We start from the raw sequence: 14,643 nt of genomic DNA, 5'->3' as shown, positions 1-14,643 counted from the left end.
CCATTTTATAAATGGAAATATAAAGAGAGAACACCTGAGAAATTAATACATCTTCAGCAACTGATACTGTGAGATTTCATGGCCTATTAAACAGTCCAGGAACTTTTTCAAGACCAGTTAGCTTTTATAGGTGTTATAAAAGGCTATAGGTTTCATTGTTTTAGTATCAAAGATCAAGAATACCCTGAAATCTTGTCTTTCTAAAAGACTCAAATTAACAAAACAGTTTAAGTTCATTAGTTACACAGTTTGAAACAAATTGCTCAAATGCTTAGATAATTAGTTGAATCAGGTTTGAAGTTTGAACACGTTGCACAAGGCTCCCATGGGGGCTGGCAGGAATGAGAGGAAGATATGCAGAGAACAAGAAATTGCAGCTACGTATTACAACAGAGTGCAATAACAAAGCACATAATAATACTAACAGTATTATTCACACTTTGATAAATGTATCCAAGTCTGGATAAATTATCATGGATTTTATTAGAAGAATAAGGAAATGCTCAGGATTAGAGAACTGGGTGCTTCCTCAGACTTTTCTAACTCCTTCAGTTAGAAGGATTTTTCTGGTTATGATAAAAAAAATTTCTTCTGAAAGCCAATATGAATAACATTACCACTCTGAGCAATGACACACACATAATCCCTTTATTTTTGATGCTGTGTTATTTCATCCAGTTTTGCTCAGGTTTTATACCACCTGCTCCTACAGCCCACACACTGCTCCACTGCCTGTCAGGAAATCCCATACAAATTACCAAACTGCTGCTATGAGTTCTGTCCTTTAAAAAATACTTTACAACTACATTTTAAAGCCTAGCAGCAATTCTAAGATGATATGACATTCCTGAGTATGAATTTTCACCCTCATGAGCAGGAATGGCTGTTAAGGTTACTTAGATGACTTTTATTTGCTACCTTTTTTTAAAAATGCATTCAGTTTGCCTTTAAATTGAGGATCATATTCTTTATTTCCTTTTAATGGCAAATATAGAAAAAATTTTATTACACAGGAGAAATTTTTATTTCTCTATAACAAGGTTTGAGAAGCTGCTAGTGTATCATATAAAAAGTTATTAACACTAAATATTGTGCCTGCTCAGAAGCTACATTTCAGACTTCATCATAAGCTTAAATTATCCTTTTCTTGTAATTACAGCAAGCTTTAACACACATTTATGAATCACACCCCACAAAACAATTAAATCTTGAAATTAAATAAAATTAATAAGAAATAGATTATTGGCCAACAATCTATACAGAAAAATATAAAATATTAACCCAGTGAGCAGCAAAACCTTAAAGGTACATAACATTTGCATCAAAATAATATAAAATTTAGTTTTATGTTTAGAAAAAAGCCTCCTCTAAGCTGCAGGGGGGAATTATTTAACCCTCAAAATACTTGTTTTGGTGAAAATAGTAAGTACAGAAATGACTTTTAATCACAACAGTGGCTATCTTTCTTCCTCTTGCATACACCCTCTCATCCCATCCCTGGCAGAGATGAACAAGAGATGAGTTACCAGTAGATATGAACGAGATCTTGAAACAAGATCTAAGATGGACACTTAGATGAATTTTACCTTAGAAATCAAAGCTGAATATTTTAGTTTTGAATTGTAATTCAGTAAAAAAAAAAAAAAAAAAAATCTATCTTCCATTTTCAGTTTTTTCAGAGTGATTCTTGTATTCCTTTACCCAACCCTTGTGAGTTCTGTGCCTTATATCCAACTTGGTCAGTCTGGAACTTTCCCCCAGGTGAATTTGAATTGCACACATTACCTGTTTTCCTCTTGATCAATGAAGAGCAAATCCCCCAGCAATGACATTGGCTTCGATGATCTGAAGCTGATGTGGCAGATCAGTTCATTAGCTGTGCCATCTGATGAAAGAACAATATCTTGTCCCTCTGGGAACTCCACAGAAAAAGGGCAAGTCCTGGTACCATCTGCAAGCTCAAGCTCAGGAAGTTTTACTCTAATTCGTGATTGCCTGTGTTAAACACAAATAGTAGGTGTTTGTGGTCACAGGGTTGCAGTAATAAAGTTGATTCACACATTCACAAAACTCTTTCACAGTTGAATACAGAATAATAACTTTAGTTTTAAAGTGCAAATCAAATGAAACTAATTAGGAAAATTTAATTCTTTCATCATTTGGATGCTAGTGTGGTTTCTTTGTATGTATCTGAACATTCTATGCTGACCCACAATATCTCAACATTTAAATGAGGAGCAATTCCTACTAACTGCTACAAAAGGCATAAATAGGTTTCTGAAACTTAAAACTTTCATTAATATTCATTAAACTGCATTATTGCACAAATAAGTAAAAGCAAGTTATAAAATAGAAATATTAAGGGGAAATTTGTGACGACACTGAAGATGCTTTCCCCAGTTATGTGGCTGTAGGTTTCAGTTCTGAAATAAGAACAAGCAGTCAGTCCAGCCCCCTGTGGAACCCCTTTAATTTTAACCACTGAGTTACTGACAACAGACGAATCACTTGTAATAAGTCAGTACAACTCAGACAAGACAAGACAATAATAACTGGAAGGTAATTTCATTAATTTACAACAAAAGGAAATCTTTGCTCTAATTCTAGAATTGAAATGATTCCTACAAAAGCATAACAAACAAATATTATTGCTCTTTACTAATTACAAACAGAAAAGTTTTATCTTAAAAATTTGAATAGTTATGATGCTGGGTTATGCTACATTATATGACAATTACAAAAAGGCTCTCTTTTAAATTCAACTAACAGGATAAAGTGAGTGATCCATAGAAAAATAAGAAATATATGGATTTTTTATTGTACCAAGTGGCAGGATTAACACATTTCTGCTGTCCTTTTCAATAAAACCATACATAGGAAGAAAGAAAAAAAAAAAAAAACACCAAAAACTGCAACCCCACCAACTGTTCAAGTAGCTAAATCGCAAACCTGTGGAGTAGAGAAAATAAAATAACAAAGATTTTATCTTATAACAATGTGAAAAATAGAAACAAGATATAAAACCTTAGTATTTGGTTAAATGCAACAAAAAATCCTGGTAGGTCTCTGCTTTTAATGTTTTTGCTATCCATAGTAATTTTATATTTCTGATATAAATTCATGGAGTGAAGATATCAGAAGATAGACACTTCATGAAGCAGGCATGTTTGAAGACAAAACATGGGCTTGTTGAATGTACAACAGTATTAATCACATTAATTCTCTTAAATATGCAGATTCTTCTGCTGACCAGAAAATTAATACTTATTACAGTATCCTGCAGCCGTAGGGTGGAGGAGAGAGATCCAGCAGGCAGGAATTGTGCAGCAAGATTGATTTATTTAATTATTTTACAAACTCTTTTATAGACTTTCTTCTTCATAGTCTAATTGGACAAAGGATCAGCCACCCCTTGGGGATGGTTGTCTAAAATCCTAAAATATCCATTGTCAAAATATTTTCTACTATACCATAAACAAAGCTCTGCAAGGTCGCAGGTGTTCATGGTTTATAGAACTCTGCAAATATCCCATGAGAGAGAAAAGTATCTCACAGGACTGGAAAGAAGCAAGAAAAATTCTTGCTAGCAGCAATATCGTATCCACAAATACTAACCTTCACAAACAAAAATTAATTCACTTTTTCAGAAGTGAAAAAAACCAAGAATTATTCGAGATTTCTGTAATAAATTTACTTTGAGATTTTTACCTTATAAACTCCTGTGGAATGATGGTGACGACTGCTTCAGTTTCCACATCCAGAGGAACTGGCATCAGCATTAAAAAGGGGGGATGAAAATTTATTTTTGGTGACCTCATCTTGCCAGACAGTGTTAGTTTGTATTGTGATGGATTATTATTTAGATACATGGATATTTCAGATGTATATGTCCCAGGACAAGCTGCTGAAAAGATTTTTAAAAATACATACATTACTATAAATACAGGCATGTAAAAGAGTTATAGTAAGAGGTTTGGGATTGGATTTTTTTTTTGTTATTAAATTTTTTTTTTAATTTAGTACTGCTTCCTTTCTCAAAATGTAGTTTAACATAACATAAATATTGTATCAGAAGAATATTTATTAAAAAGCTCAGAACATTTGCCTGCAGCAACCAGAAATTCACATTCTTTTAACTTGTCAGAATTTTTTCTAAATCTGAGTTCTAACTGCAATAAATGAGTTTATTGCATTAATAGTCCATTATATATAAAATCAATACAACTGCAGAATTTTAAGAATTGCAGTCATACTTTGAATTACACTAACTGAAACAGTGAATGCTTATTCTATAAAGGAGTAACTATTGGAACATCTGACTGCCAAGACAAGGAAAAGTTGGTGCCTTTTAAGAGGGCAATTACTACACTTCAAAGATGGCTCCAAAACCTACAGTGTGGCCAAGTAAGCTCACACAGGTCAGTAGGAGGTTCTATCCTCCACTCAGAGCATCTGCTATTTCAGAGAATCATTTAGCTTTGAAAAAGTTTGTAAGATACACCAACTGCAACCCTAACATTGCCATGTCCACCAAAAAAAAAAAGGGAAGGGATGACCCAATATCCTTCTCCAGGTGTTCTCTACAGCACAGCTGGACATGACAACAGCAAAGATAAAGATGTCCTTGTGTTCTGCCCCTTCTCAGGCCACCTTGCCTCCTGCTGCAAGGCAGTTTTCCCTAGTATAAAAAAACACATTTTTTTTCACTGATACAGGGACCAAAGTGCTTCCTTCCACAGCTATTACACAATGAAAAGGATATTCCAAACCACGCAGTGCCATTTACCCAACCTTCAGTTATTCCCACCTGCTGAAGAGTGAGCAAAATCAGCAATTTTGAGGGCAAACTAATGAACAACTCCTGGATTTACAAATAAATCTGCAATGATGTGTTGTAAAACAACTGAAAAAAGTGTAATCTTTTAATTTTTGAGAAAAAAACACCTTTCCCTTTGATTCCCCTCAATCAGATCTGTATGGAAACATCCTAACCTAGTAATTAAGAGAAGATAGCCAAAACCAAATTCTGTATTTTATGTGTCTGTATGAACATACGTGTCACTGAACAAAATACACGACAGGGTGTTCTGAGATTATCTCAGATCATTACTTTCAAAGCCTGCGAAAGAGCTGTCACTGTTTACATACAAAAAGAAGAAAATCCAGTGCCTTCAAAGTACTTTGTCTTTTTCCCTTCCTGTAAGAGCTAAATTTCTTAATGGAGGTGACAATAGAAGAGTGTCACGGAAGCTGTTATGTCACCAGAACATGACCTGCGGGTCCCTTCATTTCAAACCAGAACACAGGAAAATGGCAAAGCAAAAACCAGCTCTAATGGGAACGTACTGCACTGTTTGCAACATCTGACTAAGCCCATGTTACATGGAAATCAACTTTAGGAGGCAATACTGCTAAGAAGGCTAAAAAGATTCTGCTTCTAGGTTTTGATGCAACAGAAAAAAGTCACAGAGATGGATGAAGAGCCAAACAAGCTTGTATTTCTTACAAGCTTTTAAGACAGGATGTTCTATACAAGTTACTCCCACATGTGAGCCTGTCCTACAACTGTGCTGTAACTAAATTGCACTTCTGGTGTCCTTTCTTCAATAAATGTATGACATAAGGTGAAGTGAAAGCCCACAACCAACAAACACCATAGGGATAGAACACAGTGAAGGAAGAAAAGTACAGAAGCGTATGTCAGTACCAAAGAACGTGCAATTTTCAGGAACTCACATTCTAAAATATTCATATTAACCACAGTTTCAAAGTTAGAAAATAGTAGTGTTAAGCTTTTCTCATATAAACTTTCCACCTATACTTTCCATGCCATAGAATCCCTGACTCACTCAAAGAGCAGAACAGACAGTGTCTATCCTGCATCACTGATCATTCTGTGCATGGCTCCACACATTTACTAACATCAAAATCCGGCATAGTATGTTAACCAATAAATTATTGTTGATGTCAGAAACACCAGGACATTGCAATACCATGACCATTTAAAATAGCCACAAAGACCAAAAAAAAAAAGTGAATTATGTCCTTTATTAAGATTTTTTTCATTATTTTGGAATATAGGACCAAGGTTTTCAGGATATTTCCTGTTAAATAAATTACTTAGAAGTTAATGAGAATTATGTCCTAAACTGACAGCTGAAGTCAAGAATTTATTCTACTCCTCACACCTTTCATGACCACTGTCAAAGCCTGGGCTGCTGTTACCATCCTCATATACCACCATTAATTCCTAGTCCAGCAGATGTGAAAATTTTCTTTAGGGACATTTGATGATACTTACAAATCTGTCAATCTAGAGCTGCCATGGACTAACAAAATCTGTAGAACTGTATGGGAAATTCTTTTTCTCCTCCAGAAATATTAACTCTGTAATAGCATGGGTTTTGGTCTTTTTAGTGTATGAGAAAAAAGGAAAAACACCATCTGCTCTTCTCACCCTCTTAAGTTTGTATTAGATGGTTATGCAGCTCCTACATTTTTAGCTTAGTTGCCTCAGACCTTATGATAATTCAGGTGCTATTGCATCTATTCCCCTTCAGCATAAATAGATACCAATGAGAAATTTGCATACACTGAAATACAGACTTCAAAGAGAAAAAAGCCACAGATAGCTAGAACTTAGAGGTGTCCTACAAAAAAAAAAAAAAAAATCAAAAGTGAACTAATTTCTTCACAGAAATTGGTAAAGATCACAGCTAGTTAATATCTTGCTGTTGCAGACAAAAAAAAAAAGACAACACAATCAATCTATCAAAGTTATCATTTGTGCCCATTACGTCATCATCACATCTTCCAGGGGCTCTGAACTCCTAGTAAGTGAAGCCAAAAGCACAAATTCATTGTAACTTCCTTTGCCGGAGATAAGTTTTTTTCATACCACAATTAGATATAGTGAAAATTTTTTATACTGTTAATGCATTGTACTGTAAAACAGCAGAAGAGGATCATATCAATATGTCTTCAGTTCTTGAAAATCTCTGTTTTTAGAATACTTTTTTAACAAGTAGCATCATTTTACCACAGACACAAACTCTTTCATTTAATTAAACATTGCACCATTTTGTACTCTATCATAACTGCTGCAGCATACTTAAATAAATTACCCTAATGCACACTCGAAGTTCATTTTAAGGTTTGTTCACCCCCCATATACTACAACTTTCCAGTACAAACCTCTGAACATGATTAGCACCCCATGTTCATTAACTAGGTCTCCTGTGTGGGTTTTGACGTATCTAATGCTCTCTTACAAGATGGATATTCACTGAAGGCACAGTACAAGTAGGCTAAATCATGGGAAAATACTTAGAACGTTGAATTAGGAGTAACTGATCTTTACAGTTACTTATGACTTTCTGTAAACAAAATATATGGGAACATAGCAAAAATACAGATAACTTCAAATTACAGTAATTTATCAGTCATATTTATGTATATACACATCTGCATTTACACATACAATTTATCCAGTAACTCAAAATATTGGCTTTTATTTTTATGTTGTTCTCTGCCTCACAGCGTGCAATGAACAAGCAACTCCAAGTAACACGTGCAATTAAGCACTGCTCTTACATATTCACAACATTTACAGAACAATATTTAATGCAGTCCTCTCAATTTATCATACAGAGTCATGGAAAGAGTCTTTTATCTATATTTTTCTTTATTTATATTAAATTGTTTCCAGTGATTAACTGAGGCTACAGATTTCAATGCTATGATAAAGAATAACAGCAACATCTTTCTTTAGCACAGGGATGCTGACTTGCTGCCTCAGGATCAGATCCAACTGACACAACAACTTGACAATGCTGCAGCCCCAAAAGTACTGCACTGAAACTGTCAACAGGATGGGGTTCTGTAGGTATCAGCTGCATTTGCTGGTGGGATTTATCAGCTAAAAATACAGTGTTACACCCTATGAATCTATGAATCTTGTATACACTGTCTACTCTAAACACTTGGCTGGGAAAAAAGTAGAATCCTAATTTTCCTATCCTTGCATTCCTTTTCTGGAGTTACGTGGTTGATTGCCATCTTCCTACATGCTCCCAAATTTTGTTAGAAATCTATTTTATATGTTTTTATTCGGGACTCATTGCCTGAGCAGTCTACTCCAAAAAAATACCACAGACAAGTTATTTTATATCTCATTGAGGCAGGAAATTTCTGCTCTTATCTAAATTATGGCTATTTAGAAAAAAGTTCGCAAGCATTCCAATTACCCTTGGAAAGCTTTAGTACCTAAGTCAGTCAACCTAAATGCACCTGAAGGAGCAGCACTGAAAATGACACAGCTATCCCAGTCCTTGATGGTTTATCTGTGAAAAACCTGATGCTTTCTATGTGCAAAGCAGACTTTTCAAATAATGGAATTTCAAATACAGTGATTCCATGCTTTTTGTTAGGTCTGCAGCTGTCTTATTTTCTCAGAACCAAAAAAACCTTAAGTTGATCAAAGTACTAGTATTGATTCATCATAAAACCCCATTTAAACATACCTATGAAAATGGCCAAACTATCTACAGAAGAATTCATAAAATTACTTACGAGGGCAGAACAACACAGCAATACTGACTTCTTCTCCCCTACCAAGACATCCAGTCTTCAGACTAAATCCAAAAACACCATCTTCTATATTTTTGTCTACATCATCAAAATTCAATTTCCATTTCACTCTGTCTTTTGAGATATTCTTCAGGACAAGGGTCTGTAAATATTTTCAGAAAAGGAGTAGATATTGAAAGAGGGAAAGCAGCAAACACCGCGATACTTTTCACATTACTCTCTCCGAAGCATTCTTTCTGTGAACACACCAGAGGGAAATCAAGACAGCTCTAGAAAGCAATGAAGAATTCAGTTTATTATATCTGTGAGGCACAAAGGTGAGTATGTCTATCTGCACAGACTAGATGCTTTCCAGTCACTCACCACATTCACAAAGAGAATACTTTCTTTCCAGAATGGAAAAACCTCATTTATGTGAGGTAAATAGATCAAAGCATCACAGTGGGAGTGCTTAGCCAAACAGAATTGAGGACTTATTCCTGACAAAAATGAAGCACAGCAAGCACTAAACACATGGCTCACATCTAGACTTACAAGTGGAGATGCTGAAAATGGAAGAAGTTCAGAACAGGTTTTCAAAACCCATTCTTTTAATTCAATAAGATGACAATGGAAACAAACAAACAAAAAAAACCTAAATTCCTTTATCTCAGAGTTACTCTCTCAGCTTTTGAAACACCCCTAGCCAGGAAAATGCCTTGACTCTGTATTATCATTGTTTCCTAAATGAACATGAAAAAGCATTTCAAGTGTTTCCATCATTGCCAAACCCAACTTTTATAATTTACAACCAAAGCCCTCAGGAATTAGAAACAATAAACTATTTTAAGTATGTTTTACATTCATACAAATTACCTGTGTCGCAAATATTCTATTTAGTGCCTTTTTTCCCTATTAAGTCCTAAGTCATGGCAAGGAATTTTTTGGGAGAGTGTCAGTTGGCACAGTCAGTACCACACAAGGCACTGGGACAGCAGTTTCACTGTATGGCCCATCATGGCACAAATCAGTTGCATCCTGGCACCATCACTGTCTCATTTACTGGTACAGGCAGATGCAGAAAATCTTCAGAATTATTCTATTTATATCTATTTCTTACACAATTCATGGTCAATTTCTCATGGTGCCCACACTCTCATATTGTCAGAGTTAGTACAAGCCAAATTTTAAATTTTGGAAAAAAATTTATCACGATTAAAAGACAAACATTAAATCAAAAATTGAACAAAATAAGAATGACAATGTCATTACCTGAGAGTTCATATGCCCATCAGCAATATTTAAATGCATGTTACTTGAATGTTTTTCAAATTTAAATTCCATTGAGGAGAACTCCAATAGTGGTGGAAGTACTATTGAAAAAAAAAATTTAAAATGTTTATATAGCATCATTTGACAAATACTTTCTCAAAGTACATTCATAAAATCACTGTCTCTGCACATGTTTAGCAAAAAAGTTTCTCCCCTTTTTGTTGCTCCCATATACATGATTACTGTAATTTAACTTTGTCTTATTATGATTCTTTAGTCACATTAAAATTATTTAAATTTTATATCTACCAGACTGATGGCACCTCTCCTTCATATCACAAGAGCCACATGATCTTCCAACTGCAGATGAATGCACTTAAATTTCTGATGATAATCATTAGACAAGACTTGGAAGATTTTATATAAAAAAGCATTTCTCTTAATTTCACAGAGCTGCAACAAAGGAATCACCACAAAGGCAGAAGTTTTAAAGTGGGGGTTTAGAAAAACAAAGGTATGTGTTCCCACAGCCTCATCTTACTTCTTGGAAACAACATTGGAAATGAACCTAGCAAGCACACAGGATCCTTTTATTAAAATCTGCAAGTCTGCTCCATGCCCAGTGTTGATGAATTCTCCCCCCTAAAAAACCCAGACTTTCCTGATCACATATATCACATTACATAAACAACATTATCTTTATTTCTCTAAATCACAGGCATACAAACTCTCTAAAGTAGTATTGTTTCAAAGTAGGAACAGAATCTGCTGGAACCCTTCCACCAATATGCAACCATGTCACTCACTAAGTCCTCAGCTCTCAGAAACTCCCTGTACCAGGAGAACACAGCACAACTGAAACTCTGTGAAAGAAAGGAGATTATCTACCCAAAAAAAAAAGTGAGATGGATTATTAAAATATATGGCAGCTCCCATGAGGCCATTAAATTGATAGTACAAATTTTTCCTTTGTACCAGTCTGAGATTAGATTTGTATCCTTTCCAGTTGAGTTTTCTGTCCTGGTTTGTTTGGGATTTTTCTCTTTCAGTTCTTTGTTACATACAGATAGACACTTTCCGAGGGAAAAGTCTTAGAAGTATTTAAGTAAGAGACCTGCTTTCCTTCCCAGGTACTGAGACAGTCTACAAACTTTGTTTTTAAAAAAATCAAAAACCAGATCCCTGATGGATTGAAAACATATGGATTCCACTGAAGTTAAAAGACTGGTCTGACTACCCCAAGATCAGGGTGATTCTCTACTCAGGGTGAACAACCCTGAGTATAATCAGCAGATATAAGATATTGATTTAATCCAACCACACTGTCCCATGTAGTCTGAATTGCAGTCAACCACAAAAATTATCCCAGGAAAATAAAAACTGTAAGAGCAGAAAACGAATGTGCCATAAAGCATCCAGCAGTGAGAGTTAGGCATATTTATCAAATCAAACTTAGAACTTGCAAGATACATCTTACTCATTTTTAGCTTTTAACATGATAATCTGAAAGGAATCAATAACAGGCGTAACTTTTGAGTCATTGAAATGTAATCACATCAAGTTCTTTTTCTAACAGTAAAAATAATTTGGCTATTTGCCTGCACCCATATGATTATCTGAAATACTGAGTGGTCAAGACACTTATTTAGACTTCTCTCCCTCCTCCCAAACCATTAAGATTCCCTATAAGAATTTAATTTCAATACCCAAATTTCAATAGAAGCCACACTTTATTTTTTCAACTATTTCTTAGAATTGAAAGTATTATATCTTTACTTATATATTATGTTTACTTGTTGTTGGCCTATACATGTACTTTGAAGAAATTCTACATAGGAGAAATACAAATTTGTGATAAAATTTGGATAAGACTGTCAATTATCCATGAGATTTAGTCACTGCATCTATTCCACAAAAAAAGGAGAAGGAAATAAAATCACTTCTGCACTATAAATTTGTGACTTGGATTCATATTTTTACTTAGAGATGTGTTACCTAATAATCTCATATACATATGTACACTCACCTTTATTCTATATGTTCTTAAATTAAATATATTTTAGAAACATTTATTATGAATTTATTTTCATGACAGGATCTAAAGAAGGGCTCTCAGATTTCTTTGGTATTTTAAAAGATCTCAAAAGACTTAAAGTTACCAAGAAAAACAAAGGAGAGAAAAACAAATATAGACAAAACCCAATAAATTAGAGTTACTTTTACCCCACATTATGCATTTAATTGGCCAAGCCTTCTTCAGTGCTCCCAAAATGTTTAAACATTACACAAACATCATTCTAGAAAGACTCTCCGTACTTCACTCTCATCTCAAATAAACAGTGATTATACATTAAAAACTGAGATTAGGAAACCCAGTGTACTCAAATATTCACAATTTATAGATCTACATGACAGTAAGAATAAGACAGGAGACTAAAGAGAACCACAAATTATTTCTGAGCAAAGCAGAGAAAAATTATATAAGATATCAATTTCTTTGCTGCAGGCAAATGGCCTGTAACTTTGGCTATTAACAACCTCTGACAAACCAGATGGGATCAGGGCCATTCAGAGGCATTTTAAAGGAGTTTTAAACACAGCTAGAGATCCTAGTTTTGACAGGAAAAGACTAAAAAAGAGTATGAATGACATTCTACTTTTCTACACTTTTCAGAGGAACTACTGTAATCACTGGGATTTGCATGATGAGGTCTAGAAATACTAATAAATGGCTAGACACAAAAAAGAGTTTTGGTAAACTAGTTTTATATAAGGCAAATGGCTATACAAAAATTAATTTTCTCCACATGTCATGATTAGGCATAGAAAGTTCAGCTCTAAGCATATTTAAAAACACAGATCAAATTGAAAATTTTGCAAGTTTCCAAGAAATGTACAAATTATACAAATTCCAATTAAATAGAAATTCTCTGCAAAGCAAAAATATCACTCTAAATATATGTCTCCAGCAGGTGTTTAAGGCCCTGGTTTACCCACCAGTTGCTTTGACTCTACAGGCTGGAAGAGCAATGTTCACCAGGGGAGGCTGAGGCACAGGGGCACCGTGTGTCAGAGGCACGGGAGCAGCTGGAGGTGGGGAAGTGGCCTGAGGAATAACAACTGGAAGAATGAAGTCATATACTGCCACCTAAAGGAAAAAAAAAAATTGTGGTCACTTTCCCCAAAAAATCATAGGTACCTCTTGAACCATCTGAGTGGTTTACTATTTTGGCAGAATTATTGCAATTTTGGACCTGCTCATGATATTGGGTGTTAATTTATTAGAACTCAGAATCAGCTCTCTAAGTAAGCAGTGCCCAGGTATTTTCTTCCCCCCATTCTGGAAAAGCTGTGTGACCAAAAGTATCAGGGTTATCAGCAGAGCTACAGACAAGGTTTCTGGTAAATCATACTGTTGTGTTCCACTCCTGCCATTCTCATGAGTGAAAAAAGACTAGAGCCATGGCCCAGATGTGAGAAAAGAGGAGGGAAAACAAAGCTACATAAATTATGGAAGCCTTTCTCAAAGGCTGAAGAGCAAAGGTCAACCATTACAGTACACCCAGCATAAACAAAATGGGCTCTGAGATCAAAGCTGAAACATGAGTTAAAATTGAGAAACCTTGGGGAAAAAATTAGTCTTAAAACCTTTGTCATTAAATGCCACTGAATTCTAGGAGTCTAAATTCCAGTGATTTTGATCCTCATTTTATCTCTGCTATCACATTCCCAAGTGGGGTTTAGAACTTAAAAGATGGTGTTTTGTACAGAATCCTCTTCTTTGACAGAATGTGCATTATAAAGCCCACATGTATTTCAAAATGCACTTTGAAAGAGATATTTCTTGCCTCTTGCTGTGTCTTTCCAAGGACCAACGTCCTAAGGTAGCACGGTCTCCAGAAAAAAGGCATGGATAACCTTAATAAAGGTAATGGAAAAAAAACCCAAAACTTCTGCACTAAAACCACTGTTAGAGTCCTTCAAATTCTGTTTTCACCTTGAAGGCCACTGAAATCTCCAAAAAGGAATTAGACCTATAAAATCTTCATGCTGCTTAGCAAAAGCAGTAACACCAGCTATATAAGGATGTTATGAATCATTTAAAAGCTTTCAAAAACCACAGAAAATAATGCGTCATTCTTCACTTTCACATCTGTGGTAGCAAGTGGAATATATAAATGACAGGAAAGAAAACCAAAGTTGTCCTAAGCCAGGGCATGAGGCACATATCCAGCTGTAATACCTACTGAGAAGCAAGCACACGGCACTGGGAGTGTTTGGCATTCCAGCAGGGTCTGTGACACACAATTACACACTCCTGGAGAGGGAGGTGTGTGCTGAGCCTTGTGGAACATTTTCTTTTGTGCTTAGCTCAAGGAAAGCAGGAAATGAGGGCAAGATTTGCCACAAGATTACCACAGTCCCTTGTTTTATATTGATACTTCAAATCTAATAATGATTAGATTTTATAACATATAACTGGCTTTTCAAAATTAACATTTAATATGTTTAGTAACTAATCCTCAAGATAAGTCATAAAAAAAATTGAGTGAAAATCTCCTGATTTGATTTTGATTTATATACTCTTCTATTTTTATCACCTCAAGTCATCCACATAAAATACTTCATCAAGCTACATCTTCAAAATAGATGTAACAAAACTAAGCTTTTCAAGTTTGGTGAGATTAAAATGTTTAGTCTATTATAGAGATAATGACAGCACTGGCTGTGCAAAGGAGTGCAGTCTAGCACTGCAATTGTTCTTCATCAATGCTGGTACATTTAGGTCAGAAACCAAAAGAT

At 35.0% G+C, this 14,643-nt stretch overlaps 1 protein-coding gene across 1 annotated transcript in view; it reads right to left on the bottom strand.

Moving 5' to 3' along the window:
- The window catches only part of CFAP47 (cilia and flagella associated protein 47), a 270,533-nt gene that overhangs the window by 223,113 nt on the left and 32,777 nt on the right, over nucleotides 1-14,643 (bottom strand). The window contains exons 22-26 of the mRNA XM_042035463.1: nucleotides 12,838-12,988; nucleotides 9,841-9,941; nucleotides 8,572-8,731; nucleotides 3,709-3,901; nucleotides 1,786-1,995 (exon numbers count right to left, since the gene is read on the bottom strand). Coding sequence (XP_041891397.1) covers nucleotides 1,786-1,995; nucleotides 3,709-3,901; nucleotides 8,572-8,731; nucleotides 9,841-9,941; nucleotides 12,838-12,988 — 815 coding nt within the window. The remainder of the gene's footprint in view (nucleotides 1-1,785; nucleotides 1,996-3,708; nucleotides 3,902-8,571; nucleotides 8,732-9,840; nucleotides 9,942-12,837; nucleotides 12,989-14,643) is intronic.

This window comes from Corvus kubaryi, unplaced genomic scaffold (genome assembly GCF_017639235.1).
Source record: "Corvus kubaryi isolate FWS band 111438036 unplaced genomic scaffold, C.kubaryi_AGA036_p1.0 133, whole genome shotgun sequence".
Classification (NCBI taxonomy): Eukaryota; Metazoa; Chordata; class Aves; order Passeriformes; family Corvidae; genus Corvus; species Corvus kubaryi.
This window is presented reverse-complemented; position numbering and strand designations above follow the sequence as displayed.